Here is a 27,483-nt window from a genome sequence, read left to right on the forward strand (position 1 = left end):
GGGTTGTTGGGGGTCTAAGGGGGTCTAAAGGGTGTTGCTGGGGGTCTAAGGGGGTCTAAGGGGGGTTGTTGGGGGGTCTAAGGGGGGTTGTTGGGGGTCTAAGGGGGTCTATAGGGGGTTGTTTGGGGTCTAAGGGGGTCTATAGGGGGTTGCTGGGGGTCTAAGGGGGGTTGTTGGGGGTCTAAGGGGGTCTAAAGGGTGTTGCTGGGGGTCTAAGGGGGGTTGTTGGGGGTCTAAGGGGGTCTAAAGGGGGTTGTTGGGGGTCTAAGGGGGTCTAAAGGGTGTTGCTGGGGGGTCTAAGGGGGGTTGTTGGGGGGTCTAAGGGGGTCTAAAGGGGGGTTGTTGGGGGTCTAAGGGGGTCTAAAGGGTGTTGTTGGGGGTCTAAGGGGGGTTGTTGGGGGTCTAAGAGGGTCTATATGGGGTTGTTGGGGGTCTAAGGGGGTCTAAAGGGTGTTGCTGGGGGTCTAAGGGGGGTTGTTGGGGGTCTAAGAGGGTCTATAGGGGGTTGTTGGGGGTCTAAGGGGGTCTAAAGGGTGTTGTTGGGGGTCTAGGGGGGGTTGTTGGGTGCCTAAGGGGTTTGATTGGGGTCTGGGGGGGTCTACAGAGGCTTCTTGGGGGTCTAAGGGGATCTTTTGGGGGTGTAAAGGAGGTTACTGGGGGTGTAAAGGGGGGGGTCTTGGGAGTCTGAGGGGGTCTAAAGGGCTTCTTGGGGGTCTAAGGAGCACCTAGGGGCTCTTTAGGGGTGCCTGGGGGGGTATTTAGGGAGTCTCTGGGGGGTGTCAGGGGGTCTTCATGGGGTTCTTAGGGCCACCTGGGGGTACCTAGGGGGGCTTGAAGGGGTCTTGAGGAGGTACCACGGGGTCCTTAAGGGGCATTTAGGGGGTCTTTACCTCACTCCACCTCGGGGGTCTTTAGGGGGTACCTTGGGGGTAGTTAGGGGTCTCTGAGGGGTATTGGGGATCTTTGGGGGGTACCTAGGTGGGCTTAGGGGTGGCTGGGGGGTGTTTACGGGGCTCTAAGGGGTATCAGGGGGTCTTGAGGTGTCCTGCTGACCTCTTCCTCTCCCTCCCCCCCTGCCCCCCCCATGTTATTGCCCCCCAGGGCTGGAGCAGGGGCAGATGGCCTACGAGGGGCAGCACTGGCACGCCCTCCCCGCTTGCTTCTGCTGCGCCTCCTGCCGGCGCCCCCTGCTGGGCCTCCCCTTCCTGCCCCGGGGGGGGCAACTCTTCTGCTCCCACCCCTGCGCCCGGCAGCGCCAGCCCCGCAGCGCCCCCGGCAGGCGCTCCTGGGGAGGGGGGACCCCCGGCTGGTGAGAGGGGCTGGGGGTGCTGGGAAGGGCACTGGGAGGGACTGGGAGGGGTTTTGGGGGTACTAGGAGGGGGTTGGGAAGGGCTGGGAGGGGGTTTGGGGGTGATGGGACAGGGTTGGGAGGGACTGGGAGGGGGTTTGGGGGGTAGTGGGAGGGGTCTGGGGGGGTGCTGGGAGGGGGTTTGGGGTGGGGGAGGGACTGGGGGGCATTGGGAGGAAGAGGGAGAGGGTTTGGGGGTGCTAGAAGGGAGTGGGAGGGGGTTTGGAAGGGAGTGGGAGGGGGTTTGGAAGGGAGTGGGAGGGGGTTTCGGGGGTGCTGAGAGGGATAGGGACTGGGAGGGGGTCTGGGGGTTGCTGGGGGGGTGGGGAGGGAGTGGGGAGGGGGGTTGGAGGATACTGGGAGGAGCTGGGAAGGTCTCAGTAGCCGCTGGGGGGCACTGGGGCTCACTGGTCTCCCCCTTCCTGCCCTCCCTTTCCTCTCCCCGCAGGCCTGGAGCCTCGCTTCCGCCGGGGGGGCGCCGCACCGCCACTCCATGCCTGAGCTGGGCGGAGGCCAGCCCCGCCCCCTGCCCCGCCCGGCCCCACCCAACCCCCTCCCTCCCTCTCGCCGTGTCACCTTCTGCGACCCTCCCCCTTCCTCCCCCTCTCCATCTGCCCCGTCCACCCCCTCCAATCCCAACCCCTCCCCCCCGGGCGTGGCCCTGCCCAGCCCCGCCCCCTCCAGCTGTGCCCGGCCACGGGGGCGCAGTGGCCACGCCCGCTGGGTCTCCTCCTCCTCCTCCTCCTCTTCCTCTTCCTCCTCTGAGGCTGAAGGCTTCTTCCTGGGGGAGCCCATTCCCATCCCCCCCCAGCTGCGGCCCCCTGGGGCCACACCCAGCCCTGCCCAGGCCCCGCCCAGGCCCCGCCCTCGTGACCGAGGCTGCCGACTCTCCTGACCTTTGACCTCTACTTGACTCTTGGGGTGGCCTTGGACCTTCACCTGACCTCCATTGTGGCCTTTGGTCTGTGCCTGAGGCCTGGGGACGACATTCGACCCGCAATGGTGACCTTTGACCTCTGCTTGGCCTCCAGCTACCCTCTCAGGGTGACCTTTTGACTCCTGATCGGCCTCCAAATAACCTCTTTGGCCTTTGACCTCTGAGTTCCACCTGTGGGTGATCTGTGACCCTTGATTGACCTCCAGTTGCCCATTTGGGGTGACCTTTGACCTTGGCTTGACTTCCATTTACCCTCTGGGTGACCTTTGACCTCTGTCCTCCACTCAAACTATGGGTGACCTTTGACCTCTGCTACTTGACACCTATGGGTGACTTCTGACCTCTTCTTACTCTCCCATGGTGACCTCTAACCTTTGCCCCTATGGTGGCCTTTTACCTTTGACCTCCATGGTGACCTCTGGGCAGGTGGCTTTGACGCCCGGTTGACCTCTGGGCACTTCCTGCTCCCTGACCTTTGCACTTTGCCCCCTGCTGGGATATCGCTCAGGGACCTTTGACCTCTGCACTGTGAGCTTTGCCCTTTCCCCACGAACCTTTGACCCTCCCCCCCTTGGGTCCAAAAACAGAAGGGGGGATCCCAGGTTGTCCTTATCCTCTTTATTACATTGGTTCTACTGCTTTGAACTGGTCTGGAGCTGCCCTTACTGCAGGTGCCCGGCCTCAAGATGGCGCCGCCCTGCTCCAATATGGCGCCGTGCTGCCTCCAGGCGCCGCAGACCGCGGCCGCCGTACAGGATGGCTCCGGGCAGCAGAGAGCGCGGCTGCCGTACAAGATGGCGGCTCCCGCTAGAAGGCAGCCGCCGTATGGCGCCATGGCGGCTGCCCGGCTGCGCTGATTGGCCCGCGCGGAGGGGAGGGCGGGGGCGCGGTTTCGTATTGCGGCGTCCTCTTGGCGCGCTGATTGGGTGCGGCGGCTCACGTGACCGGAAAAGGGGGTGCAGGGCAGCGGAGCGCGGCGCGGCGGCAGCTGCAGGTCAGCCACGGCTCCCGAGGCGCCGGGGGCGGGGACCGGGGCTTACCGCGGGGCTTCTGGGGCTACAGGAAGGGGGCCCGGGGCCCCCGGAGGGGTTCTGCAGTCCCCCAGGGGCCAATTGAGGCTACCGGAAGGGCTTCCAGAGCCTGCGCGGGGCGGGGAGCGACCGAAGTGGTTCTCGTGGTTACCGGAGCGGTACGGGAGGGGTTTGGGGGATCCCGGGGGAGGCCTCTGGCTCTGCCGGTTCGATCCCCGCCGGTGTGCTTTGGGGGTTTGCTTGCAGGGGTTCTAGGGGTACGGGGGGATGGTTCGGGGATCCCGGGGGGTTCTAGGGGTACCGGGGGGGGAACTCCGGGGGTTACCTGCGGGGTTCTGGGGGTATGGGGAGGGGGGGTTCGGGGATCCCGGGGGGGGGGTGTTCTAGAGGTACCGGGGGCGGAACTCCGGGGTTACCGCAGGGGTTCTGGGGGTATGGGGAGGGGGGTCCGGGGATGCCGGAGGGGTTCCCGGTGCTCCCGGTGCCCTTTCACCCCTCCCTCAGGCCGGGGCCATGCCGCTGCCAGTAGCCCTCCAGTCCCGGCTGGCCAAAAGAGGCCTCCTGAAGCACGTGGAGCCCGGTAAGGGGCGGGGCTAGCACCGGAGGGGCGTGGTTAAAGAGCTTGTGGGTCTCTCGTGAGGGCGGGTCGGGGCGTGCTGGTGTTTGTGGGTGTGGCTTAGGAAGGGGGTGGGGTGGGGTTAGGGGCAATGGGCGTGGCTTGGGGAAAGGAGGAGGCTGAGCCAATGGCAGCAGAGGTGGGGGTTGGGGTGTGGCCGGGGTGCAGGCGTGGCCTTGGGGTGAGGGTAGGGTAGGTGTGGTTGAAGGGGAGGAGGTGTGGCTTGTGGTGGATGGGCAGGACCTAGGTGGGTGTGGCTTAGGATGGAAGGGGAGGTGACCCCATGTGGGTGTGGCCTAGGCAGGAGTGTCTTAGGCCTGAGTGGGGGCATGGCCAGTATGGGTGTGGTCTCCATGGGTGCAGCCATCTGGAGCATATGGGGTGTGGCCTGTCTGGGCGTGGCCTCTAGGGGCACAGTTTAGGCCCTTGGGGGGAGGGTGTGGCTTAGATGGGTGTGGGCGTGGCTTCAGATACACCGGGGGTGTGGCCTCCATGAGCGTGGTCCCTCTGGGCATTGCTAGGCCATGTGGGGCGTGGCCTATCTGGGTGTGGCCTCTAGGGGCATGTCTTTCCACACATGTGGGGGCGTGGCCAGCTGCTGGGGGCGTGGCCTTAGGGGGGGGCGCTGCTTGCTGTGGGGCCTGGGGTTGGTTGGGTTAGGATTGGGGCAGGTGGGGATGGGGGGGACCTGTGATTGGGGGGTGGGGTGGGGGTGGGCTGGGCTTACCCCCTGGCCACGCCCCCTGCCCCACCCCTTTGGGCAGAGCCTGAGGAGGAGATCATCGCCGAGGACTACGACGACGCCCACGTGGACTACGAGGCCTCCAGGCTGGAGGGGCTGCCCCCGCCCTGGTACAAGGTCATTGACCCCACCTGGTGAGACCCCCTCCCCAGCCTCCCCCCACCCCACCCCACCTATGGCATCCACAGGGGCTTAGGAAGGGGCCCAGAGGCTCTCAAGGGTCTGCCCCCTGCGGCTGTTGGCACTGTGGGGACCCTATGGGGGCTATAGGGAGCCTATGGGGACCTTAAGGAGGCCACAGGGACACTATGGGGACCTTAAGGAGGCCACAGGGAGCCTCTGGGGACCTTAAGGAGGCCACAGGGACACTATGGGGACCTTAAGGAGGCCACAGGGAGCCTATGGGGACCCTGCAGGGACCTTTAAGAGGCTACAAGGATCCCGCAGGGACCCTCCCCAGCCCTCTCTGGATCCCATAGGATCCCTCCTCAGCCCTCTCTAGCCCTATCCTATACGTTCCAGACCCTATACAGACTCTTCCCCACCCCCTCCAGATCCCATCAGATCCCACCTCAGGCCCCCTCCCGATCCCTTTGGATCCCTCTCTGTCGCCCCCCAGTGGCCTCCCCTACTACTGGAACGTGGAGACCGACCTGGTGTCCTGGCTGGCCCCAACCGACCCCAACTCGGTGGTCACCAAAGCTGCCAAGAGGCTCAAGGGGGGGCAAGGTGAGCCCGGGGGGGGTCCCCCAAAACCCAGGGGGGGTCCCCCCCAAACCTGGAAGGGTCTCCAGAACCTAAGGGGGGGCCTCAAAACCCGGAGGGGGTCTCTGAAAGGCTTTTGAGTGGAGATGCTACAGGTGCTTGGGGAGGGGGCTCTGGAACCAGGGGGGGGTCATCCCCTAGAATCCAAGGGGGGTCCCCAAAACCTTGGGGGGGTCCCCAAATCAAGGGGGGTCCCTAGAGCTTGGGGGGGGAGCCCTAAACCCAGGGGGGGATCCCCAAATCGGGGGGGGTCCCTAAAAGCTTGGGGAGGACTCCCTAGAACCCACAGGGGGGTTCCCCAAATCTGGGGGGGGGATGTCTTTAGAACCCAGGGGGTGTCCCCAAAACCCGGGGGGGTCCCCAAAATCCCTCAAGCCCCCTGAGGGAGCTTCTCAACCCCCCTGGATGTGGGGGGGGGAAGTCTCTCAAACTCCTTTGTGTGGAGAGGAGGGGGGGGGGTCTCTAAAAGTCCTTTTGGGGAGGGGTCCTGGACACTTGAGGAGGCGTTGCTGGTCCCCCCCAACATCTCGGGGGGGGTCCACCTGATATCTCTGTGCCCCCCCAGAAGCTGAGGAGCCCCCCCCAGAGAAGGAGGAGCCCCCCCAGGGCCCTGCCCCGGGGGCGGGGAGCGGCGAAGCCACCGCAGGGAGGAGCTGGGACCCTACCCCAGGAGCAAGAAAAGTGGGGACCCCCCCCCCCCTAAATTCCCCTTTTTGGGAGAGGGAGGGGAAGGCTTTGGGGGGGGGACCTAAAAATTTGGGGGGATCCTAAAGGTTTTGGGAGGGTCTGAAGGGTTTGAGGGGGAGGGAAAGGGGTTGGGGGGGGGGAAGGGTTTGGGGGGGGAAGGGTTTGAGAGGCAGAGAAAGGGTTTGGGGGCCAAAGGGTTTGGGGGAAGGAAGGGTTTGGGGGGGGGAAGGGTTTTGGGGGGGGAAGGGTTTGAGGGGGGAGAGAAAGGGTTTGGGGGGGGAAGGGTTTGAGGGGGAGAGAAAGGATTTGGGAGGGAAAGGGTTTGGGGGGAGGGAAAGGGTTTGGGGGAGGAAGGATTTGGGGGGAAGGGAAAGGGTTGGGGGGGAGGGAAAGGGTTGGGGGGGGAAGGGTTTGGGAGGGACCAAAGGGTTCTGGGGGGGGGGTCCTGATCTCTCTAAGCTCAACCTCAGTCCCCCCAGGGTCACCTCGAAGCCTCCTTGGGAGCTGCTGAAGCTTGGGGCTTGGGTCGAACACTCTGGGGGGGGGGGGGGGGTGTCTTTTGGATGAGGGGGTGGTCCTAACTTTTGGGGGAGGGTCTTAATATTGGGGAGGGGGTCTCCTTTTAGCCCCCCCAACCCCTTTTTTACTCCCCTTCCCTCCCCCTTCCAGGCAGCAGGAAGGAGGAGGAGTTAGACCCCATGGACCCCAGCTCCTATTCGGATGCTCCTCGGTAGGGAAGGGAAGGGGGAATGGGGAGGGGAGGGAAGGGGTTTAAGCTGGGGAGGGGGTCTCAGCTGGAGGGAGTGGGGGGGGTCTCATTTCCCCTTTCCTTCCCAAGGGGCACCTGGTCCACTGGGCTGCCCAAGAGGAACGAAGCCAAGACAGGAGCAGACACCACGGCTGCAGGACCTCTCTTCCAGCAGCGACCTTACCCCAGCCCCGGCGCCGTGCTCAGGGCCAACGCCGAAGCCTCCAGGGGCAAAGACTGAAGGGGGCAGAGACCCCCACCCCACCCCACCCCGAGCTATTTTTAGTGACATCCCCCCCCCCAACTCTAAACCCTTCTTTGGGGTCCCCTCTACCCTTTAAGGCCTGACTTGGGGGGGGTCCAAGTAGGTTAAGGGGGTCCTGAGAGGCCCTGAAGTGTTGCCCCCTCCCCCCCTCAAGTTGCTGGATAATAAAGGAGGAGCTCAAGGAGTAAGGAGTGAGGGAGAGGAGGGGGAGGAGGGAGAGGGGAGGAGGAAGGGGAGGAAGGAGAGGGGAGGAGGAAGGGGAGGAAGGAGAGGGGAGGAGGAAGGGGAGGAAGGAGAGGGGAGGAGGAAGGGGAGGAAGGAGAGGGGAGGAGGAAGGGGAGGAAGGAGAGGGGAGGAGGAAGGGGAGGAAGGAGAGGGGAGGAGGAAGGGGAGGAAGGAGAGGGGAGGAGGAAGGAGAGGGGAGGAGGAAGGAGAGGGGAGGGGGGAGGAGGAAGGAGAGGGGAGGGAGGAGGGGGAGGAGGGAGGGGAAAAGGAAGGGGAGGGGGAGGAGGGAGAGGGGCATTGCACATGTGTGCAAGGAGGGGCAGGAGGCTTTGGCATGGGGGGGGAAGGGGGTGGTGGTGAGGGGGCTAGAAAGAGGTGGGGGCAGGCCTGGGGAGGGGCCTTGGCCACCCTTGCACACCCCGGGGGTCCCTGCAGGGCTCAGGGGCCCTTGCACACTCACACAGGCACGGGCAGCCTCAGCAGGGTCCCTGCACGCCGCTTGTTTGCCCACCCAAGGGTCCTTGCACGCCCAGAGGGGCCAAGGGCCTCAGCCCGAGAGGCTCAGCCCGCTCAGCGCCTCGCTGCAGCAGCCTTCCTCTTCCTCCCCCTTGACCAAGGCTCCTTCCTCTTCCTTGTCCAAAGCTCTTTTCTCTTCCTCTTCCTCACCTAAGGCTCCTTCCTCTTCCTCTCCCTTGCCCGAGGCTCCTTCCTCTTCCTCTCCCTTGTCCAAGGCTCCTTCCTCTTCCTCACCCGAGGCTCCTTCCCCTTCCTCCCCCTGCCCCCTGCGGGCTGCCCCCCCGGGGCGGTGCCGGCGCTGGGCACAGGCCTGGGCGTAGGGGGGGGCGATGGGGGGGGGCCGGGGGGGGGCACATAGCTGTAAGGCTTCTGGGGGTCCAGCTGGGGGAGGGGACAGGGGGAGAGGCTTCCAGTATAGACCAGTAACTCCCAATGCCTCCCCAGTGCCCCCCCCAGTGCCCCCCCGTGCCCCCCAGTCACCTGCAGGGGGTAGGTTCTGTCTGGGTCGTAGCAGCTCAGGTCCCCACAGGCCACGAAGGGAACAATGACTCTGGAGGGGCCTCGCAGCTGGGCCAGGGCCAGGCCTGCCAGGGCCAGACTGGGAGCTACTGCCAGGACCCCAAACTGGCCTCCCAGTGCCCCCCCCAGTGCCTCCCAGTGCCCCCCAGTACCTCCCAGTACCTTCCAGTGCCCCCCCAGTGCCTCCCAGTACCTCCCAGTGCCCCCCCAGTGCCTCCCAGTGCCCTCCCAGTGCCTCCCAGTGCCCTCCCAGTGCCTCCCAGTGCCCCCCCAGTGCCTCCCAGTACCCACCAGTGCCTCCCAGTACCTCCCAGTGCCCCCCCAGTGCCTCCCAGTACCCACCAGTGCCTCCCAGTATCTCCCAGTGCCCCCCCAGTACCCCAAATTGGGGTCTCCAGTCGCCAGACCCCCCCCTTAATTCCCTTCAGGGACCTCTCAGAGACCCCCAGAGCCCCTCAAGATCCCTTCAGGGACCCCTCAAAGCCCCCCAGACCCCTCCAGGACCCCCCCCAGGGACCCCCAAGTCCCTCTAGGGACCCCTAAGAGACCCCCAGACCCTACCAGGGACCCCAAAACCCTGCCCCAGGGACCCCCAAAACCCCTTCTGGACCCCCAATTCCTGCCAAATCCCTCTAGGCACCCCTCAGAGCCCCCCCAGGACCCCCCCCCCAACCCCCTTCAGGGAACCCCAGACCCCTCCAGGACCCCCCCCAGGGACCCCTAAGTCCTTCTAGGGACCCCTCAGAGACCCCCAGAACCCCTTCTAGGCCCCCCAATACCCCCCCAAATCCCTCCAGGGACCCTTCAGAGCCCCCCAGGCCCCCCCCAGATCCCTCTAGGGACCCCTCCCCTCCCCCCACAACTGGGCTCCCCCCCTTACCAGCCTCAGGGTCCAGGAAGGGGTTGTCCATGGTGGGCACAAAGCCCTGGGGGGGGTCATAGCCACGGCAGACAACAAAAGCCTCTGGGGGGGGGGGGAGCAAATTTGGGGGTCCCTTGAGGAGCTGAGGAGGTCTGGGGGTCCCTAGAGGAATTTTGGGGAGGGGTCTGGGGGGTTTGGAGGCCTTGAAGGGGGTTTCAGGGGTCCCTGGGGAAGGTTTTTGGGGTCTCTAGGGGGGGCCTAGGGTCCCTAAAGGGATTTGGGGGGGTCTGAGGGGTTCTGAGGAGTCCCTAGGGGGATTTGGGAGGGGGTCTGGGGGTCCTTGAGGGGTCCCTAGGGGGATTTGGGGAGGGTCTGGGGGTCCTTGAGGGGTCCTAGAGGGATTTGGGGGGGCTCTGGGGGTCCTTGAGGGGTCCCTAGGGGGATTTGGGGGGGGGTCTGGGGGTCCTTGAGGGGTCCCTAGGGGGATTTGGGGGGGTCTGGGGGGCTCTGAGGGGTCCCTAGGGGGATTTGGGGGAGGGTCTGGGGGGCTCTGAGGAGTCCCTAGGGGGATTTGGGGGGGTCTGGGGGGTCCTTGAGGGGTCCCTAAGGGGCTTTGGGGAGGGTCTGGGGGTCCTTGAGGGTCCTAGAGGGATTTGGGGGGGGGTCTGGGGGGTCCTTGAGGGGTCCCTAGGGGGATTTGGGGGGGGTCTGGGGAGCTCTGAGGAGTCCCTAGAGGGAACTGGGGAGGATCTAGGGGTCCTTGAGGGGTCCCTAGGGGGATATGGGGGGGGGGTCTGGGGGTCCTTGAGGGATTTGGGGCAGCTCTGGAGGTCTTTTTGGGGTCCTGAGGATTTGGGGGGGGGGAGGGAGGGAAGGTCTGGGGGTCCCTGGAGGGATTTGGGGAGGGGTCTCTGGGGGTCCCTGAGGGATCTAGGGTGGGGGGAGGGATCTGGAAAGGGCTGAGAGGGAACTGGAGGCCCTGAGGGAGGTTTCAGGGCTCCCTGGGGCAGGGCTTTGGGGTCTCATTGGAGGGGGGGGGAGGGGAAGTCTTGGCTCCTGCGGCTCTGGGGGGGCAGGGAGGGTGTGGGGGTGGCTGGAGGGATTTGGGGAGGGGTCTGGGGGGTGTGGGGGGCCCGGGGGGGGGGGCTCAGACCGATGCTGGAGTTCCTGCTGCTGCGAGGCTTGGCGCAGGAGACCTCGGGGAAGAGCAGGCGGAGCTGGGCGTAGAGCAGGGTCACCTCCTTGCCCCTGAACACCTGCCAGGGGAGGGGAGGGGGTCAGGGGGGGGCCCCCCCGGGATTTTAGGGACCCCACACCTTCCCCCCACCCCCTGCCTTGAAACTGGGAGGGGAGGCTCTGTCTGACCTTAGCCACGAAGCTGCCGCCGGGCCTCAGCACCTGGGTGGTGATGTTGAGAGCCTGGGAGGAAGGGGAGGGAGGAGAGGGCTCAGGGAGGGGCTGGGGGAGCCCTTGGGGGGCTTAAAGGACCCCCAAAATATTGGAGGGGGGGCTGTTGGGGACTCCCCTCCCTCCTCCTCCCCTTCAACTCACAGCCAGGAGCAGCTGGGCTTGGATGTACTCATCCAGGTCGTGCAGGCCTGTGACTGAGGCGGGGGGGGGGGTGTTGAAAATGGGGGGCAAGGAGGGGGGGCTGGGGGTGGGGGGAGGGAGGTGAGGGGGCCTAGGGGGGTCAGGGGGGTTGGGGGAGTCACCCCCAGAAGAGGTTGCTCAAGATCAAGAAGTTCTTGGAGGGGGGGGAGGGGTCTGGGGGGCAAATGGGGGGAGGCCAGGGGGCACATGGGGGTCCCTGGGGGGCACATGGGGGTCCCTGGGGGGCACATGGGGGTCCCTGGGGGGCACATGGGGGGCAAATGGGGATCCTTGGGGTGCAAATGGGGGTCCCTGGGGGGGCAATATGGGTCCCAGTGGGGGTCTGGGGGGCAAATGGGGGTCCCTGGGGGGCAAATGGGGGTCTGGGGGGGCTCAGGAGGGGCTTATGGGGGGCAAATGAAGGTCTGAGGGGGGGGGGTTGGGGACTGGGGGGGGAAGGGGGGAGTGTCTGAGGGGGTCTGCAGGGGCAAAGGGGGGTCTGGGGGGGGGTCCCCACCATCAGGAGCTCCATCACAGACCACCAGGTCTGCAGGGTGGCCCTCGAAGTGCTTTTGGATCTCCTGGGCTGTGGAGACCTGGGGGGGGCAAGAAAAATGAGAGCAGGAGGGGAGGGAGGGGGAAAAGGGAGTGGGAGTGGGGCAAAAGAGGGGCTGGGGGGGGCTAAAGGGGGAGAAATTGGGTCTGGGGGAGGGCTAAGGGAGGGCAAATTGGGTCTGGGGGAGGGCAAATGAGGTCTGGGAGTGGTCGGGGGGGCAAATGAGGTCTGGGAGGGAATGGGGTTCAATGGGGGGTTGGGGGAACCAATGGGGGTCTGGGTGGGTTGGTGGGGGTCAGAAGAGGTCTGGGTTTGGCAAATAGGAGTCTGGGGGAGGTTGGGAGGGTCTGGGGGGGGGCAAATCGGGGTTTGGGGGGGTCTGAAGGGGTCTGGGGGGGTCCTCACCTTGGTGATGTCTCCCTGGATCTGCAGCACCCCCGGGATGGGAGCCATGGCCTGGAGGTCCACAGCCACCACCTGCACAGGGACCCCTGGGGACCCCCTTGGGGGGGGGGGAGGAGAGGAGAGGGGGATCAAAAGGAGCCCCCCCAAGACCTCCCCAGTCTTCCCAGTCCCCAAACTGGGGACCCCCTCCCAGTCCCTCCCAGTAGCCAAACTGGGAGCCCCCACTCCCTCCCAGTCCCCTCCCAGCTGCCCCTACCTCAGCTTCCTGCTCAGGACCTGGCTCCAGCTCCCGGGGGCAGCGCAGAGGTCCACAGCTCGATGGACCCCTGGTGGGGGACACCAGTTTGGGACCCCCCCTCCCAGTGCCTCCCACTCCCCTCCCAGTCCTCCCACTCCCTCCCAATACCCTCCCAGTCCTCCCAATTCCCCTCCCACTCTATCCCAGCCCTTCCCAGTCCTCTCCCACTCCTTCCCAATCCCCTCCTACTCCCTCCCCATCCATCCCAATCCCCTCCCAGTCCTCCCACTCCATCCTAGTCCCTCCCAATCCCCTCCCACTGCCCTCCCAATCCATCCCAGTCCCCTCCCAGTTCCTCCCAATCCATCCCAGTCCCCTCCCAGTCCCCTTCCAGTCCTCCCAATCCATTCCAATCCCATCCCAGTGCCCTTCCAGTCCCTCCCAATCCATCCCAGTCCCCTCCCAGTCCCTCCCAATCCCTCCCAGTCCCCTCCCAGTCCCCTTCCAGTCCTCCCAATCCATTCCAATCCCATCCCAGTGCCCTTCCAGTCCTCCCAATCCATCCCAGTCCCCTCCCAGTCCCTCCCAATCCCTCCCAGTCCCCTCCCAGTGCCCTTCCAGTCCTCCCAATCCATCCCAGTCCCCTCCCAGTCCCTCCCAATTCCTCCCAGTCCCCTCCCAGTGCCCTTCCAGTCCTCCCAATCCATCCCAGTCCCCTCAATCCCTCTCCCACTCCATCCCAGTCCCTCCCAACCCTCCTCCCACTCCTTCCCAATCCCCTCCTACTCCCTCCCCATCCATCCCAATCCCCTCCCAGTGCCTTGGAAGAGGTTGAAGGTTTGGTCCAACTGGAGGAGCTTGAAGGCACTCCTGGCCCTCCACCCTTCCTCCTTAGCCAGCCTGTAGTAGATGTCCCTCTTGTCCTTGGAGGAGCGACCCATGGCAGGGTTGGGGTAGGTCCTACACGAAATAAACCAGGCCTGGAAAGGCTTGGGGTAGGTCCTAGAGGAAACAAAGCAGACCCAGAGAAGTTTGGGCAGGTCCTACAATAACTAAGCCAGGCCTAGAGAGGGTTTGGGTAGGTCCTACAGGAAGTAAAGCAGACTTAAAGGAGTTTGGATAGGTCCTACAATACCTAAGCTAAGTCTAGAGAGGTTTGAGTAGGTCCTACAATAACTAAACCAGGCCAAGAGAGGGTTTGGATAGGTCTTACAGGACGTAAACCACACTCACAGAGGTTTGGATAGGTCCTACAAAAAACAAACCAGCTCTAGAAAGACTTTGGGTAGGTCCTACAGGAAGTAAAGCAGACCTAAAGGAGTTTAGATAGGTCCTACAATAACTAAGCTAAGCATAGAGAGGTTTGACTAGGTCCTACAATAACTAAACTAAGCCTGGAGAGGTTTGAGTAGGTCCTACAGGAAGTAAGCCAAGCCTAGAGGGGTTTGCGTAGGTCCTACAATAAATAAACTAAGCCTAGAGAGATTTGAGTAGGTCCTATAATAACTAAACTAAGTCTGAAGGGGTTTGGGTAGGTCCTACAGGAAGTAAACCAAGCCTAGAGGGGTTTGGGTAGGTCCTACAATAAATAAACCAAGCCTAGGAAGGGTTTGGGTAGGTCCTACAAGAAATAATCCAGGCCTAGGAAGGGTTTGGGTAGGTCCTACAATAAATAAACTAAGCCTAGAGAGATTTGAGTACGTCCTATAATAACTAAACTAAGTCTGAAGGGGTTTGGGTAGGTCCTACAGGAAGTAAACCAAGCCTAGAGGGGTTTGGGTAGGTCCTACAAGAAATAAACCAAGCCTAGGAAGGGTTTGGGTAGGTCCTACAAGAAATAATCCAGGCCTAGGAAGGGTTTGGGTAGGTCCTACAGGAAGTAAGCCAAGACTAGAAAAGTTAGAGTAGGTCCTGCAGTAAATACGCCAAGGCGGGAGGGGTTTGGGTAGGACCCACAATAAATGAACCAAGCTCAGAGGGAGTTTGGTCAGGTCGCAATCAGCTTCACTTCCCCTACCACCCGCTAGGGGCCGCGCGTTCCCCACGCCGAGGCGCTGTGCGCATGCGCAGAGGACATTCCGCTTCCCAACCCCCCCCCCAGCTTCTTCCCTTCCCTACTCCCCGGGCAGCTTCCTGCTCTCTTCCGCCCTCTCTTCCTGCCCTCTCTCTCTCTCTCTCTCTCTCTCTCTCTCTCTCTCTCTCTCTCTCCCCCCCACTTCTCCTGCCTCTTCTTGTCCCGTTCCCCACCGGGAGACTCAGGATCAGCGGCGGGAAGCAGGCCGCAAACCCCTATCACGGAGCGACCCCTCCCCGGCCCCGTTAAGCCCTCCCCGGTTCGGCCATTACCGCCGCAGTCGCCGGCGCCGCCTCCCTGTGCGTATGCGCCCGCCTCCAACCCCGCCCGCGCACTTCCGATTGGCCAAGCTTTGCTTTCATCCCGCCCCGCGCCCCCTTTTCGCAGCCATGATTGGCTCCCAGTCTCCCCCGCCGGCACCGCCTCCCTGCGCACCTGAGCCCGCCTCAAGCCCCGCCTGCACGCTTCCTATTGGCTGAGTCCCTCCTTCATCCCACCCCGCTCCCCTGTCCGCAGCCGTGATTGGCTGCGAGTCGCCGCCGCGCTCTGCTGCCTCCCTCCCACCCCCTCGACCGCTTTCCGGCCCCTGCCGCCGCTTTGCGACAGTTTTACGACAGGAGCCGCGGCCGCTGCCAAGGTGCGGAGCTCATGGGAGCCGCTCCGGGGTCGGGGGAGGGGATCCCCGAGAGGTTTTGGGGGCCCGGGGGGAGGTCTTTGGTGGGGAGAGCGATTTCGGGGGGACCCCGGGGTGGATTTTGATGGCGGGAGGTTGCGGGGGAAGATTTTGGGGGGTTCATGGAGGACTTTGGGACTTCAGGAAGGATTGGGGGGGGGGTCCCATGGGGGGGGGGTGCCCCTGTGCCCCCTCCCCTCCAGCTTCTCTTTCCCGCTCCAGGGGGTCGGATGGCAGCAGCCGAGAAGGACCCCCCCCCAAAAGGAGGAAGAAAAGGAGGAGAAGGAGGAGGAGGAGAAGGAGGAGGAGGAGAAGGAGGAAGGCGCTGAGGACCCCTCTAAGGGCGCTGGGGACCCCCCAGCCAAGAGGGTGGTCCCGGGGGTCCTTTACTTGTCCTTTGTGCCCCCCGGCTTTGGCCCTCGCCACGCCCGGGCCCTGCTTGCCCCCCACGGGGAGCTGGGGAGGGTCTTCTTCCAGCCCCAGGGTGAGTGAGGGGCTGGGGGGCGGGGGGGGCACTTGTGGGGCTGGGGTGGTCATTGTGTGTCCTGTTTGGTCTTGGGGTGTCACTTGTGGGTCCCTTATGCGGCCTGGGGAGGTCCCTTATGGTCTTGGGGTGTCACTTGTGGGTCCCTTATGGGTCTAGGGGGTCCCTTATGGTCTCGGGGGGTCACTTTTGGGTCCCTTATGGGTCTAGGGGGTCCCTTATGGTCTCGGGGGGGTCTCTTTTGGGTCCCTTATGGGACTGGGCGGTCACTTGTGGGTCCCTTATGGGGCTGGGGGAGGTCACTTATGGTCTGGGGGGTCACTTGTGGGTCCCTTATGGGGCTGGGGGAGGTCACTTATGGTCTGGGGGGTCACTTGTGGGTCCCTTATGGGGCTGGGGGGGTCCCTTATGGTCTGGGGGGTCACTTGTGGGTCCCTTATGGGGCTGGGGGAGGTCACTTATGGTCTGGGGGGTCACTTGTGGGTCCCTTATGGGGCTGGGGGAGGTCACTTATGGTCTGGGGGGTCACTTGTGGGTCCCTTATGGGGCTGGGGGAGGTCACTTATGGTCTGGGGGGGGTCACTTGTGGGTCCTTTATGGGGCTGGGGGAGGTCACTTATGGTCTGGGGGGGGTCACTTGTGGGTCCTTTATGGGGCTGGGGGAGGTCACTTATGGTCTGGGGGGTCACTTGTGGGTCCCTTATGGGGCTGGGGGAGGTCACTTATGGTCTGGGGGGTCACTTGAGGGTCCCTTATGGGGCTGGGGGAGGTCATTTGTGGGTCCTTTATGGGGCGGGGGGGGTCCCTTATGGTCTTAGGGTGTCACTTGTGGGTCTCATGATTTGCGAGTGTCATTTGTGGGTCCCTTATGGGGCTGGGGGAGTCCCTTATGGTCTGGGGGGGCTCACTCGTGGATGCCTTATGGGTCTGGGGGTGTCACTTACGGGTCTGGGGGTGTCCCTGGGGGTTCACCGCGGGGTCCCTCCCGCCGCAGGGGGCCGGCTGAGGAAGCGGCGGCAGCGGCCGGGGCCGCCGGGAGGGTCCTTCAGCGAGGCCTGGGTGGAGTTCCGGGATAAGCGCGCCGCCAAGCGGGCGGCCAAGGTACTGCACGGAACCCCCCTCAGCCCCCGGCCCCGCAGCCCCTTCCGGCACTACTGCTGGAGCCTCAAGGTGAGCAGGGGGAGGGGGACTGCGAGTGCGGGGAAGGGGCTTAAGGCTCTTTAAGGAGCGGGGAGGGGAGCTGGGAGCAGTGGGGAGGGGACTGGGAGAGTCTGGGTGCAATGGGAGGGGAACTAAGAGCACTGGGAGAGGGACTGGGAGCACTGGGAGAGGGACTGGGAGCGGGACTGGGAGCACTGGGAAGGAAACTGAGAACACTGGGAGGGCATCTGGGAGCACTGGGGAGGGGATCTGGGAACACGGGGGGGGGGACTGGGAACACTGGGGAGGGGATTTAAAGACCTTTGTGGAGGGGGAAGGGGAACTGGGAGAACTGGGAGGGGTCTGTGAGGGTCTGTGTGCAATGGGATGGGGACTGGGAGCACTGGGAGGGGACTAGGAGCAATGGAAGGGGACTTAAGGATCGTTGAGTAGGGGAAGGGGAACTGGGAGGGGATTTGAGGCTCTTGAAAGAGGAGGGAGTGGAACTGGGAGTACTGGGAAGGGAGACTGGGAGGGTCTGGGTGGAATGGGATGGGAACTGGGAGCACTGGGGAGGGGACTGGGAGGGTCTGGGTGCAATGGGATGGGAACTGGGAGCACTGGGGAGGGGACTGGGAGGGTCTGGGTGCAATGGGATGGGAACTGGGAGCACTAGAAGAGGGTTGAAGGCTCTTGAAGGAGAGAGAAGGGGAACTGGGAGCACTGGGAAGGGACTTAGGAGGGGACTGGGAGCAGTGGGAGGGGACTGGGAGCAGTGGGAGGGGACTGGGAGCAGTGGGAAGGGGTCACAGGTGGGTCTGGGGGGGTCACTGGTGGGTCCCATAGGGGTCTGGGGGAGTCCCTCATGGCTCTGCCCCCTTGCCCCTCCCCCAGTACCTGCCTGGCTTCCGCTGGCCCCACCTCAGCGAGCGATTGGCCAGCGAGCGGCAGGGGCGGAGCCAGCGCCTGCGGGCAGAGGTGGCCCAGGCCCGCCGGGTGGGCGGGTTCTATGCCGACCACGCCCCTTCCAGCCGCACCCGGCCTGCCCCTGCCGGGGACAAAGCCCCGCCCCCCACCTGGAGCTTCAGCCAACGGCGGACGGAGACGGAGCGAAGGGGAGGGGAGGCCCCGCCCCCGCCCCACCCCCTCCTCATGAAGGTCTTTGGGGGTGGGGCTTGAGGTGGGGGCTGCACCTCCTCCCCCCAAGCCCCACCCCCATAAGCCCCACCCCCTCTAACATCCCCCACTCTCAGCTTATTAAACCTCAAGGGCAGGAACCAATCTGGAACTGGCTGTGGAGATGGGGGTGGGGCTTAAGAGCAGCACGAATCTGATTGGCTGAGGGGGGTCTGAAAAGGTTTATTGGGTGAAGTCTGCTCCCAGTGGGTCCCAGGGGCTCGCAGTGGGTCCCCAGTAGATCCCAGTGGGTCCCCCTGGGTTCCAGTGGCTCTCAGTGGGTCCCCAGTAAGTCCCAGTGGCTCCCAGTAGGCCTCAGTGGATCCCAGTGGCTCCAGTTGCTGGGAGGAAAAGGGGGAAATTGAGGTGGGGGGAGGGGAGCCCCCTCCCAGTCCCTTCCAATCCCCTCCCAGTCCCTTCCAGTCCCCTCCCATCACTCACCAGCAGCTCAAGCCTGCCTCGGGGGGGTCCTGGGGAGGTCCCCAGTTGCTGGTTGGGACCCAGCCAGGTGCTGGAGGAGTTGGTGCCCAGCCCCTGCCCTGGGGTGGGAGGAGGTAAGAACCAGTCAGAGGTCCCTGCCAGTAAATCCCAGTGCCTCCCAGTAACAGGCTCCCCTCCCAACAGCACCCATAGGACCCCAGCTCCCATTCCAGGCACTGAAATGAACTGGGAGGGACTGAAGAGCACTGGGAGGAGAGTGGAAGGGGACTGGGAGGGACTAGAATGGCACTGGGATGGACTGGAGAGCACTGGGAGGGACTGGGAGGCACTGGGAGTTGAAGGCAGTGAACTGGGAAGCTTCTGGGATGGACTGGGAGACACTGGGACAGACTGGGAGGGACTGGGAGACCACTGGGACGGACTGGGAGCTACTGGGAGGGCGCTGAAGGGCCCCGGAGCGAAGCAGGCAAGGCTGGGAAGCGTGCTCGCCCCGCCCCTTCCTCCCAAGCACCGCCCCCGCCCCGCCCCCTCACCTGTCTCTCGCCTTCTGCAGGTCCTCCAGCGCCCCCTGGCGGCTCACCCACTCCTGGCGCCTCTCCTGCAGCTGCTGCTGGAGCTGGGGGCGGGGGGAGAGGGGGAGGAGCTTACGGGGAGCTGCAGCGGGGGGGTACGGGGAGCTGGGGGGGTCTCTAATGGGGCTGGGGGCTGGGCTGGGCTGGGGGGGTCCTCACCTGGTTCTGTCTCTCCTTAGCCTGGCACAGCTTCACCAACAGCTCCTGGTGCTGGGGGTGGCAGGGGGCAGCACCCATTAGACACCCCCAGCACCCCAAGTCCCATCCCCCAGCGTCCAAAGGGCCCCTCCAAGCACCCCAAATCCCTCTCCAGCACCCATAGGACCCCCTCAAGCACCCTAAATCCCCCCCCAGCACCCATAGCACCCCCTCAAGCACCTCAAATCCCTCTCCAGCACCCATAGGACCCCCTCAAGCACCTCAAATCCCTCTCCAGCACCCATAGGACCCCCTCAAGCACCCCAAATCCCTCTCCAGCACCCATAGGACCCCCTCAAGCACCCTAAATCCCCCCCCCAGCACCCATAGGACCCCCTCAAGCACCTCAAATCCCTCTCCAGCACCCATAGGACTCCCCCCAAGCACCCCAAACCCCTCTACAGCACCCATAGGACTCCCCCCAAGCACCCTGCATCCCCTCCCAGGCACCCCTAGGACCCCAAATCCCTCTCCAGCACCCACAGGACCCCACCCTTCAAGCATCCCAAATCCCCCTCCAGCACCCACAGGACCCTCCAGCAGCACCAATGGGTGCCCCCTCTTCCCCAGTTACCTTCTGCAGGCCCCTTCAGGAGGTGCTGCCCCCTCTCCAGCTGGGCCCAGAGTGGGGGTTCAGGGTCTCCCCCAAGCTTCTCCACCTGCCCCCAGTAGAGCTCCTTCAGCCCTTGCCAGTGGCTGCGTGCCTCTGACACCTCCTGGCCTGCAGGGGGCGCCCATTAGGGACCCATCCAGCCCACGGGAGGAATTTATGGGTGCTGGGGGGGGGGAGGGGGTTAATGGAGGGCTTTGTGGGGAGTCTAATGGGTGCTGAGGGGGGGAGTTAGGGTGCTGGGGTCAACTGGGGGGCTTTGGGGGGTGTAATGGGTGCTGGGGGAGGATTTAGGGTGCTGGGGAGGGGTCCTGTGGGTGCTGGGGTCAACTAGGGGGCTTTGGGAGGTGTAATGGGTGCTGGGGGAGGATTAGGGTGCTGGGGAGGGTTCCTATCGGGTGCTGGGTGGTCAATGGGGGGCTTTGGGTGCTCTAATGGGTGCTGAGGGGGGGATTTAGGGTGCTGGGGAGGGGTTCTGTGGGTGCTGGGCGTTTAAGGGGGGGCCATGGGGGATCTAATGGGTGCTGATGGGGGTCAAGGGTGGGCTTTTGGGTGGGGGTGTCTAATGTGTTCTGGGGGGGATTTAGGGTGCTGGGGAGGGCTCCTAGGGGTGAGGGGGGCTTTAGGGGGGTCCTATGGGTGCTGGGGGGTTAAGGGGGGGCCATGGGGGGGTCTAATGTGTGTAGGGTGGGGGTCAATGGTGGGCTTTGGGGGGGCTCTAATGTGTTCTGGGGGGGATTTAGGGTGCTGGGGAGGGGTCCTGTGGGTGCTGGGGGGGCTCTGGGGGGGTGTAATGGGTGCTGGGGGGGGTCGGGGGAGGTTGTGGGGGGCCCGGGGGGGGTTCCCCCACTCACGCAGGGTGCTAGGGGCAGGGCTGGGGGGCGGCTGGGGGGTCCTCAGCACCTCCAGGACCCCTGCAAGAGGACCCGGAGCTGGCTCAGGAGCAGCTTCTGCTTGCGGCGACCGTCCTGGGGGGGGAGGGGAGGGGGCAAAAATGGGGGGGGGGGGGTCAGGGGGGGTGAAAATGGGCTGGGGGAGGGGGACACACAGAAATATATGGGGTAGGGGGGCGTGGGGGGGCTCACCAGGAGGTGCTGCAGCAGCAGCTGGCTCGGGAGGTCTCCTCCCTCCTCCTCCTCCAGCTCCAGAGCTGCTTCCAGGGCTGTGCTCAGCCTGGGAGGGGAGAGGGGAAACCCCCCTCAGAGACCCCCCCTCAGAGACCCCCCCTCAGAGACCCCTCCCCACAGGATATGGGGGACAGCCCCCCCCTCAGAGACCCCCCCCCAGAAGGACATGGGGGGAATCCCCCTCAGAGACCCCTCCCCACAGAAAAACACAGAGGGGACCCCACTCAGAGACACCCCCCCCAGAGACCCCCTCCCCACAGAAGGACAGGGGGGAAACCCCCCTCAGAGACCCCTCCCCACAGAAGGACAGGGGGGAAACCCCCCTCAGAGACCCCTCCCCCACAGAAGGACAGGGGGGGAACCCCTCCTCAGAGACCCCCTCCCCACAGGGACACAGGGGCAATCCCCCCCTCAGAGACCCCTCCCCACAGAAAGACATGGGGGGGACCCCCCTCAGAGACCCCTCTCCACAGAAAGACACAGGGAGAATCCCCCCTCAGAGACCCCTCCCCTCAGAAGGACATGGGGAAACCCCCCTCAGAGACCCCTCCCCTCAGAAGGATATGAGGGAATCCCCCCCTCAGAGACCCCTCCCCACAGAAAGACACAGGGGGAATCCCCCCTCAGAGACCCCTCCCCACAGAAGGACAGGGGGGGACCCCTCCCTCAGAGACCCCTCCCCACAGGACATGGGGGGGGAATCCCCTTCAGAGACTCTTCCCCACAGAAGGACATGGGGAGATCCCCCCTCAGAGACCCCTCCCCTCAGAAGGACGGGGGGGAATCCCCCCTCAGAGACCCCTCCCCACAGGACACAGGGGCAATCCCCCCCACAGAGACCCCTCCCCACAGAAGGACAGGGGGGGACCCCACTCAGAGACCCCTCCCCACAGGACATGGGGGGATCCCCCTCAGAGACCCCCCCCCCCTCAGAAGGACAGGGGGGATTCTCCCCTCAGAGACCCCTCCCCACAGAAAGACACAGGGGGACCCCCCTCAGAGACCCCTCCCCACAGAAGGACAGGGGGGGACCTTACTCAGAGACCCCTCCCCACAGGACATGGGGGGGAATCCCCTTCAGAGACTCTTCCCCACAGAAGGACATGGGGAGATCCCCCCTCAGAGACCCCTCCCCACAGAAAGACACAGGGGACGAATCCCCCTCAGAGACCCCCCCCACAGAAGGACAGGGGGGGCAAACCCCCTCAGAGACCCCTCCCCTCAGAGACCCCTCCCCTCAGAGACCCCTCCCCACAGAAGGCCATAGGGGGACCCCCCCCAACACACAGCCCCTCAGGGACACCTCCCTGAGGCCCGGGGCCCCCCCTCAGAGACCCCCCTGGAGTCATGAGGGCGCCTCAAGGAGTCCCAAAGACCCCTCAGAAGGGGCCGTGGGACCCTCCCGATCCACCCCGACCCCCGGGGCCCAAGGAGGCGGCGGCGCCTCGGGGCCTCACCGCCGCGCTCGCTCCAGCTCCGCCATCGCCGCCGCTTTCCCGCCCTGCCCGCCAGCCAATGGCCGCGCAGGAAGCGGCCTGCCCCCGCCAATGGCGGCGAGAGGCGGGGCGGGAAGTCCCGCCCCCCGCGGCCGTTGCTCCTGGCGACGCTTCTGGCGCCGCCATGTTGGATGGACGGCCGCGACCGGGAGGCGCTGGGGGGCGCGGGAGAGGCTCTGTAGGGCCGGGGGGGGGGGGTCCCTACAGGGTCACTGGGGGTCCCTCTGGGCCTCTGTAGGGTCGGGGGGTCTCTATAGGGTCACTGAGAGTCTCTCTGGGGCTATATAGGGACAGGGGGGGGTTCTGTAGGGTCACTGGGGATCCCGCTGGGGCTCTATAGGGTCTGGGGGTCTCTATAGGGTCACTGGGGAACTCTCTAGGGCTCTATAGGGTCTGGGGGTCCCTATAGGGTCACTGGGGGTCCCTCTGGGGCTCTATAGGGTCTGGGGGTCCCTAGAGGGTCACTGGGGGCCTGCTGGTGCTCTATAGGGACAGGGTGGGGGGGTTTATAGGGTCATTGAGGGTCTCCTGGGGCTATATAGGGTCTGGGGGGTCCCTAGAGAGTCACTGGGGGTCCCTCTGAAGCTCTATAGGGTCTGGGGGTCCCTCTGGGGCTCTATAGGGTCTGGGGGTCTCTATAGGGTCACTGGGGGGCCTGTTGGTGCACTATAGGGCCAGGGAGGTCCCTATAGGGTCACTGGGGGTCCCTCTGGGGCTCTATAGTGCCGACGGGGGGGGTTCCATAGGGTCACTGGGGGACTCTCTAGGGTCTAGGGGTCCCTATAGGGTCAGTGGGGATCCCTCTGGGGCTCTATAGGGCCAGGGTGGAGGGGGGTTATAGGGTCATTGAGGGTCTCTCTGGGGCTATATAGGGTCTGGGGGTCCCTAGAGAGTCACTGGGGGTCTCTATGGGGCTCTGTAGGGTCACTGAGAGTCTCTCTGGGGCTATAGAGGGGGAGGGGTGTTTCTGTAGGGTCACTGGGGGTCCCTCTGGAGCTGTATAGGTTCTGGGGGGTCCCTAGAAGGTCACTGGGGGTCCCTAGAGGGTCACTGGGGGTCCCTCTGGGGCTCTCTAGGGAGGGGGGGGGTTCTGTAGGTCACTGAGAGTCTCTCTGAGACTATATATGGGGAGGGGGGCGTTCTGTAGGGTCACTGGGGGTCCCTCTGGAGCTGTATAGGTTCTGGGGGGTCCCTAGAAGGTCACTGGGGGTCTCTATAGGGTCACTGGGGGTCCCTCTGGGGCTCTCTAGGGAGGGGGGGGGGTCTATAGGTCACTGAGAGTCTCTCTGGGGCTATATATGGGGAGGGGGCGTTCTGTAGGGTCATTGGGGGTCCCTCTGGAGCTCTATAGGGTCACTGGGGGTCCCTCTGGAGCTCTATAGGGTCACTGGGGGTCTCTATAGGGTCACTGGGAGTCCCTCTGGAGCTCTATAGGGTCACTGGGGGTCTCTATAGGGTCACTGGGAGTCCCTCTGGAGCTCTATAGGGTCACTGGGGGTCTCTATAGGGTCACTGGGAGTCCCTCTGGAGCTCTATAGGGTCACTGGGGGGTCGCTCTGGGGCTCTATAGGGTCACTGGGGGTCCCTATAGGGTCACTGGGGGTCCCTCTGGGGCTCTGTAGGGCCGGGGGGGTTCTGTAGGGTCCAGGAGGGCTCTGTAGGGTCTGGATAAACTCTGCAGGGCCTGGGGGGGGTCTGGGCTCTGGAAGGGGCTCCCCAGGGTCTGGAGGAAGCTCCCCAGGGCCTGGGGCAGTGCTCTAGGCCCCAGGGGGCTCTATGGGGCCCCTGTGGGAGCAGGGAGCATCCTCTCCCCCCCCAATAAACTCCAGAGCCCTTTTCCTTACACCCCCCCAATGTGGGGAGGTCCTTTTATGGCCTCTGCTGCAGGGCAGGGGGCGGGGCCAGGGTGAGCAGGGGCGGGGCAGGGAGGGGCGTGGTCAGCGTTGTCTCCGCCTCCTGACCAGGGTCCAGCCCTCGGCGGGGGCCTCACACTCCATAGCCTGGGAGGGAGAGGGGAGAAGGTTGGTGATGATGTCATCAGTGAGCCCTGCCCCCACCCAGTGATGTCATCAACGTGGCCACACCCACTTTGATGAAGTCACAGAAGCTTCTCTTTGATGATGTCATCAAGAGAGCCCCACCCCTTTGGGTGATGTCACTGCCACACCCCCAGTGAGCTCCCTGCTGGCTCCACACCCTTAAGGTGACATCATCAGCCTGGCCACCCCCCCTTTAGTGACATAACTGAATCACCACTCCCCCCTTGATGATGTCATCAATGGAACCCCAGCCCTGTTGATGATGTCATCACTACCCCCACCCCCCACCTTGATAACCTCACTGCTGGCTCCACCCCCTTATGGTGACATCATCAACCTGGCCACCCTTTTGCTGGCACCAATCCCCACAGCCAATGACATCATCAGCCTAGCTCCGCTCCCTATGACATCATCACTGTGGCCACAGCCCTCACCTCCTGCTCCTCCTCCTCTTCTTCCTCTTCCTCCTGCTCCTCCTCCTCCTCACCCTGCGTGGGGCTGTGGCTGGGGTGGGTGGGGCCATGGGCAGCATCCGCAGGGGGCGGGGGGCGGGGCGGGCGGGTGGCGAGGGTGTGGCGCAGGGCGGGGCCTCGCCGGGCCAAGGCCTCCAGGGCCTCGCTCACCCCTTCCACATCCCCCCGGCTGGCGCGGGAGAAGAGGCTGAGCAGCTCCCGGCTCACCTGGGGACACGGCGGCACCGTGGGGGGGGGGAGCTGGGGAGGGGGGGGAGAGGGAGGGAGAGGAGGGGAGGGGAGAGGAGGAGCTGAGAGGCACTGGGAGGGACTAGGGATGGGAAGGGAGGGACTGGGAGGAATGGGAGGGGCTAGGAGGGACTGGGAGGGGCTGTAAGGCACTGGGAGGGGACTGGGAGGAAATGCGAGGAGCTGGGATGGGAGGAGCTGGGATGGGAGGACTGGGATGGGATGGGAGAGGTGGGGCTTAGAGGGACTGGGATGGAATGGGAGGGGCTGGGAGGGTTTAGGATTGGATGGGAGGGGCTAGGAGGGACTGGGATGGGAGGGGCTGGGAGGGAGTGGGATTGGATGGGAGGGGCTGGGTGGGACTGGGATTGGATGGGAGGGGCTGGGTGGGATTGGGATTGGATGGGAGGGGCTGGGAGGGACTGGGATTGGATGGGAGGGGCTGGGAGGGATTGGGATTGGATGGGAGGGGCTAGGAGGGATTGGGATTGGATGGGAGGAGCTGTGAGGCACTGGGATTGGATGGGAGGAGCTGTGAGGCACTGGGAGGGGACTGGGAAGGCTGGGGGCTGCTGGGGGGGAACGGGGAGGCCGTGGCAGGCAGAGGGGGCAGGGTGGGGCCGGCCTGCGGTCCCTACCTGCTGGAGGCTGCCGTCCTCCACGGCTGTGTCGAACTCATTGTCCATGACCTCCGCCAGGAACTGCTCCACCTCCTCCTCCTCCAGATCGGCTGGGGGGGGTGGGGGGTGCGGGGGGGTGTGGTCAGAGAGGGGGGCGTGGCCAACACAGCATGCCCCACCGAGGGTGGGCGGGGCCATTAAAGGGGCGGGGCCTCACCATTCTGGGTGAAGAAATCTCCGAGGGCTCCAACCAACCAATCAGCTTTCTGGGCCCCCCCAGGCCCCCCGAAGCCTTGGGCCACGGCCAGCTGGGGGGGGGGGGGGAGGGGCAAAGAGTGGGGGTGAGGCCACACCCAGTACCTGCCAGTCTCTTCCCAGCAGCCTCCAGTGCCCCCTAGAACCATTCCCAGTGCCTCCCAGTCCCCCTCAGTGCCCCCCAGTCCCTCCCTAGTGCCTCCCAGTGCCTCCCAGTCCCCCTCAGTGCCCCCCAGTGCCCCCCAGTCCCTCCCTAGCGCCTCCCAGTGCCTCCCAGTCCCCCTCAGTGCCTCCCAGTGCCCCCCAGTCCCTCCCTAGTGCCTCCCAGTCCCCCCCAGTCCCCCCCAGCGCCCCTCTCCCCACCCCCCAGCCACTTCCCAACCCCTCCAGCCCCTCTCCGCCCCCCCCATGGGCGTGTCCTCACCCGACCCCCCCCCTCCCCGTTCCCCTCTCCCCGTGGGGTGGGGGTGTGTGTCGCAGCGCACCTGCAGCGCGGCCCAGCCGCCGAGCACGGCGCGGACCCCCTGGGTGAAGAGCGCCCGCGGGGCGCCGGCCGCCATCGCCACGCCGCGCAGGCCTGCGCGCCGAGCGCCGAGCCATCGATGCACCGACCGACGGGCGGACGGACGGACGGACGGGAGCGAGCGCGGAGCCAATCGATGGGCAGGCAGCCGCCAGCCGAGCGCCGAGCGATCGATCGCGGCCGGGGCGCGGGGTGGCCGCTCCTAGGTAGCCGCGCGCCGAGCCCTCGATCGCTCGCTGGGCCGCGGCCGCGCAGGGAGGGAGGCGCTGGGCTCCGGGAGGGCGTGGCCCCGGGTGGCGTGTGGGCGTGGCTTTCCTGGGGGGGAGGCGTGGCCTGCGCTAGCTGTCGGGAAGGGGAACTCCAGCTCCCGGCAGCCCCCGCGGGCGTCACGTGACGCGGGTGAGAGGGAGGGGGAGCGGTGGGTCACGGGGGGGGGCTCTTGGGGGGGGTGGGCGAGAGGGGCTCGGGGGGGGGGGGGTGTTGGGGGTCCCGCGCTCGCGGGGGGGCTGGCGGCGTCTAGAGAGGCTGTGGGGGACGGGGGAGGGGAGGGGGGGTGGGGGATGCTGGGGGATGCTGGGGGGGAGCCGGGACGGGGGAGGGGGTGGAGGGGGTCTAGAGGGGATGTGGGGGAGGGGGGATGGGCGCTATGGGGGACGGAGGGGATGGGGGGGGGGGTCTAGAGGGGCTTCAGAGCGTGGTTGGTCGGGGGGGACTCGGGGGGCATGGAGGGGACCACAGGCGGGGGCTGGGGGCGCCAGGGCGGAGGGGGCCCTGGGCCAAAGGGACTATAGGGGTCTGGGGGCTCAGGGGAGGGCCTCTAGGAGGGGAACCAGCCATGGGGGGGAGGGCTGGGGGCTCCAGGGGATGTTGGGGGCTCGGGGGAGGCTCTAGGGGGTCCCGGGATTGGGGTGGGGAGTGAGGGGGGGTCTAGAGGGGCTGTGGGGGATGGGAGGAGGTCTGAGCGCTACGGGGGGTGAAGGGGACCACACGGGGGGGCCTGGGGGTCTCTAGGGGATGGAGGGGGTTTGGGGGTCTCAGGGGATGGAGGGGGCCTGGGGGTCTCTAGGGGATGGAGGGGGCTTGGGGGTCTCTAGGGGATGGAGGGGGTCTGGGGGTCTCAGGGGATGGAGGGGGTTTGGGAGCTTCAGGGGATGGAGGGGATTTGGGGGGTCTCAGGGGATGGAGGGGGTTTGGGGGTCTCTAGGGGATGGAGGGGGTCTGGGGGTCTCAGGGGATGGAGGGGGTTTGGGGGTCTCTAGGGGATGGAGGGGGTTTGGGAGCTTCAGGGGATGGAGGGGATTTGG

The 27,483-nt window shown here is 65.2% G+C and overlaps 5 protein-coding genes and 1 long non-coding RNA gene across 6 annotated transcripts; 3 read left to right on the forward strand and 3 right to left on the reverse strand.

The window, feature by feature from the left end:
* Window positions 1–1,076: 1,076 nt before the first annotated feature.
* LOC137461125 (prickle planar cell polarity protein 3-like) lies at window positions 1,077–2,930 on the forward strand (the record flags this gene model as incomplete). The annotated part of the gene is made up of 2 exons (XM_068171016.1): window positions 1,077–1,309; window positions 1,715–2,930. Coding segments are annotated over 2 exons (762 nt in total), but the record flags the coding sequence as incomplete, so codon positions are not given.
* A 389-nt stretch (window positions 2,931–3,319) lies between these two features.
* PQBP1 (polyglutamine binding protein 1) lies at window positions 3,320–7,323 on the forward strand. The gene is given in 8 exon segments (XM_068171014.1): window positions 3,320–3,474; window positions 3,821–3,896; window positions 4,697–4,808; window positions 5,294–5,403; window positions 6,005–6,045; window positions 6,048–6,120; window positions 6,796–6,856; window positions 6,965–7,323. Coding segments are annotated over 7 exon segments (615 nt in total). The 5' UTR covers window positions 3,320–3,474; window positions 3,821–3,829; the 3' UTR covers window positions 7,116–7,323.
* Window positions 7,324–7,848: 525 nt separating this feature from the next.
* FTSJ1 (FtsJ RNA 2'-O-methyltransferase 1) lies at window positions 7,849–14,446 on the reverse strand. Its single transcript, XM_068171013.1, is given in 12 exon segments — window positions 7,849–8,229; window positions 8,232–8,261; window positions 8,361–8,464; window positions 9,280–9,363; window positions 10,415–10,517; window positions 10,627–10,680; window positions 10,813–10,865; window positions 11,369–11,447; window positions 11,813–11,909; window positions 12,069–12,138; window positions 12,871–13,052; window positions 14,397–14,446. Coding segments are annotated over 11 exon segments (1,113 nt in total). The 5' UTR covers window positions 12,992–13,052; window positions 14,397–14,446; the 3' UTR covers window positions 7,849–7,911.
* Window positions 14,113–17,702, forward strand: ABT1 (activator of basal transcription 1). The gene is made up of 5 exons (XM_068171010.1): window positions 14,113–14,116; window positions 14,565–14,761; window positions 15,020–15,281; window positions 16,276–16,451; window positions 17,316–17,702. The coding sequence occupies exons 1-5, from the start codon at window positions 14,113–14,115 to the stop codon at window positions 17,598–17,600; spliced, it is 924 nt and encodes a 307-aa protein (XP_068027111.1). The 3' UTR covers window positions 17,601–17,702.
* A 58-nt stretch (window positions 17,703–17,760) lies between these two features.
* Window positions 17,761–18,841, reverse strand: LOC137461123 (uncharacterized). The gene is made up of 4 exons (XR_010993236.1): window positions 18,770–18,841; window positions 18,572–18,654; window positions 18,039–18,136; window positions 17,761–17,938 (listed from the first exon to the last, which is right to left on the reverse strand). It is a non-coding gene; the product is annotated as an uncharacterized lncRNA (long non-coding RNA).
* Window positions 18,842–19,442: 601 nt separating this feature from the next.
* Window positions 19,443–26,268, reverse strand: TSR2 (TSR2 ribosome maturation factor). Its single transcript, XM_068171015.1, has 8 exons — window positions 26,142–26,268; window positions 25,619–25,709; window positions 25,420–25,511; window positions 24,515–24,760; window positions 22,003–24,041; window positions 20,504–20,591; window positions 20,273–20,386; window positions 19,443–19,529 (listed from the first exon to the last, which is right to left on the reverse strand). Exons 1-5 carry the CDS (start codon window positions 26,214–26,216, stop codon window positions 23,979–23,981), a joined length of 567 nt encoding a protein of 188 aa, XP_068027116.1. The 5' UTR covers window positions 26,217–26,268; the 3' UTR covers window positions 19,443–19,529; window positions 20,273–20,386; window positions 20,504–20,591; window positions 22,003–23,978.
* Window positions 26,269–27,483: the final 1,215 nt, after the last annotated feature.

The sequence above is a fragment of the Melanerpes formicivorus genome, unplaced genomic scaffold (assembly GCF_026170545.1).
Source record: "Melanerpes formicivorus ecotype bairdi unplaced genomic scaffold, bMelFor1.0.p_v2 SCAF_1148, whole genome shotgun sequence".
NCBI lineage: Eukaryota > Metazoa > Chordata > Aves > Piciformes > Picidae > Melanerpes > Melanerpes formicivorus.

Excerpts from the sequence above, each read along its gene's own strand:
- ABT1 (XM_068171010.1), top strand. Across the intron at positions 14,762-15,019 it reads GAGCCGCGGCCGCTGCCAAG|GGGGTCGGATGGCAGCAGCC; the intron begins GTGCGGAGCTCA and ends TTCCCGCTCCAG. Across the intron at positions 15,282-16,275 it reads GGTCTTCTTCCAGCCCCAGG|GGGGCCGGCTGAGGAAGCGG; the intron begins GTGAGTGAGGGG and ends CTCCCGCCGCAG.
- TSR2 (XM_068171015.1), bottom strand. The coding sequence starts at position 26,216 with ATGGCGGCCGGCGCCCCGCGGGCGCTCTTCACCCAGGGGGTCCGCGCC. Across the intron at positions 24,761-25,419 it reads AGGACGGCAGCCTCCAGCAG|GTGAGCCGGGAGCTGCTCAG; the intron begins GTAGGGACCGCA and ends CCGTGTCCCCAG. Across the intron at positions 24,042-24,514 it reads AAGAGGAGGAGGAGCAGGAG|GCTATGGAGTGTGAGGCCCC; the intron begins GTGAGGGCTGTG and ends TCTCCCTCCCAG.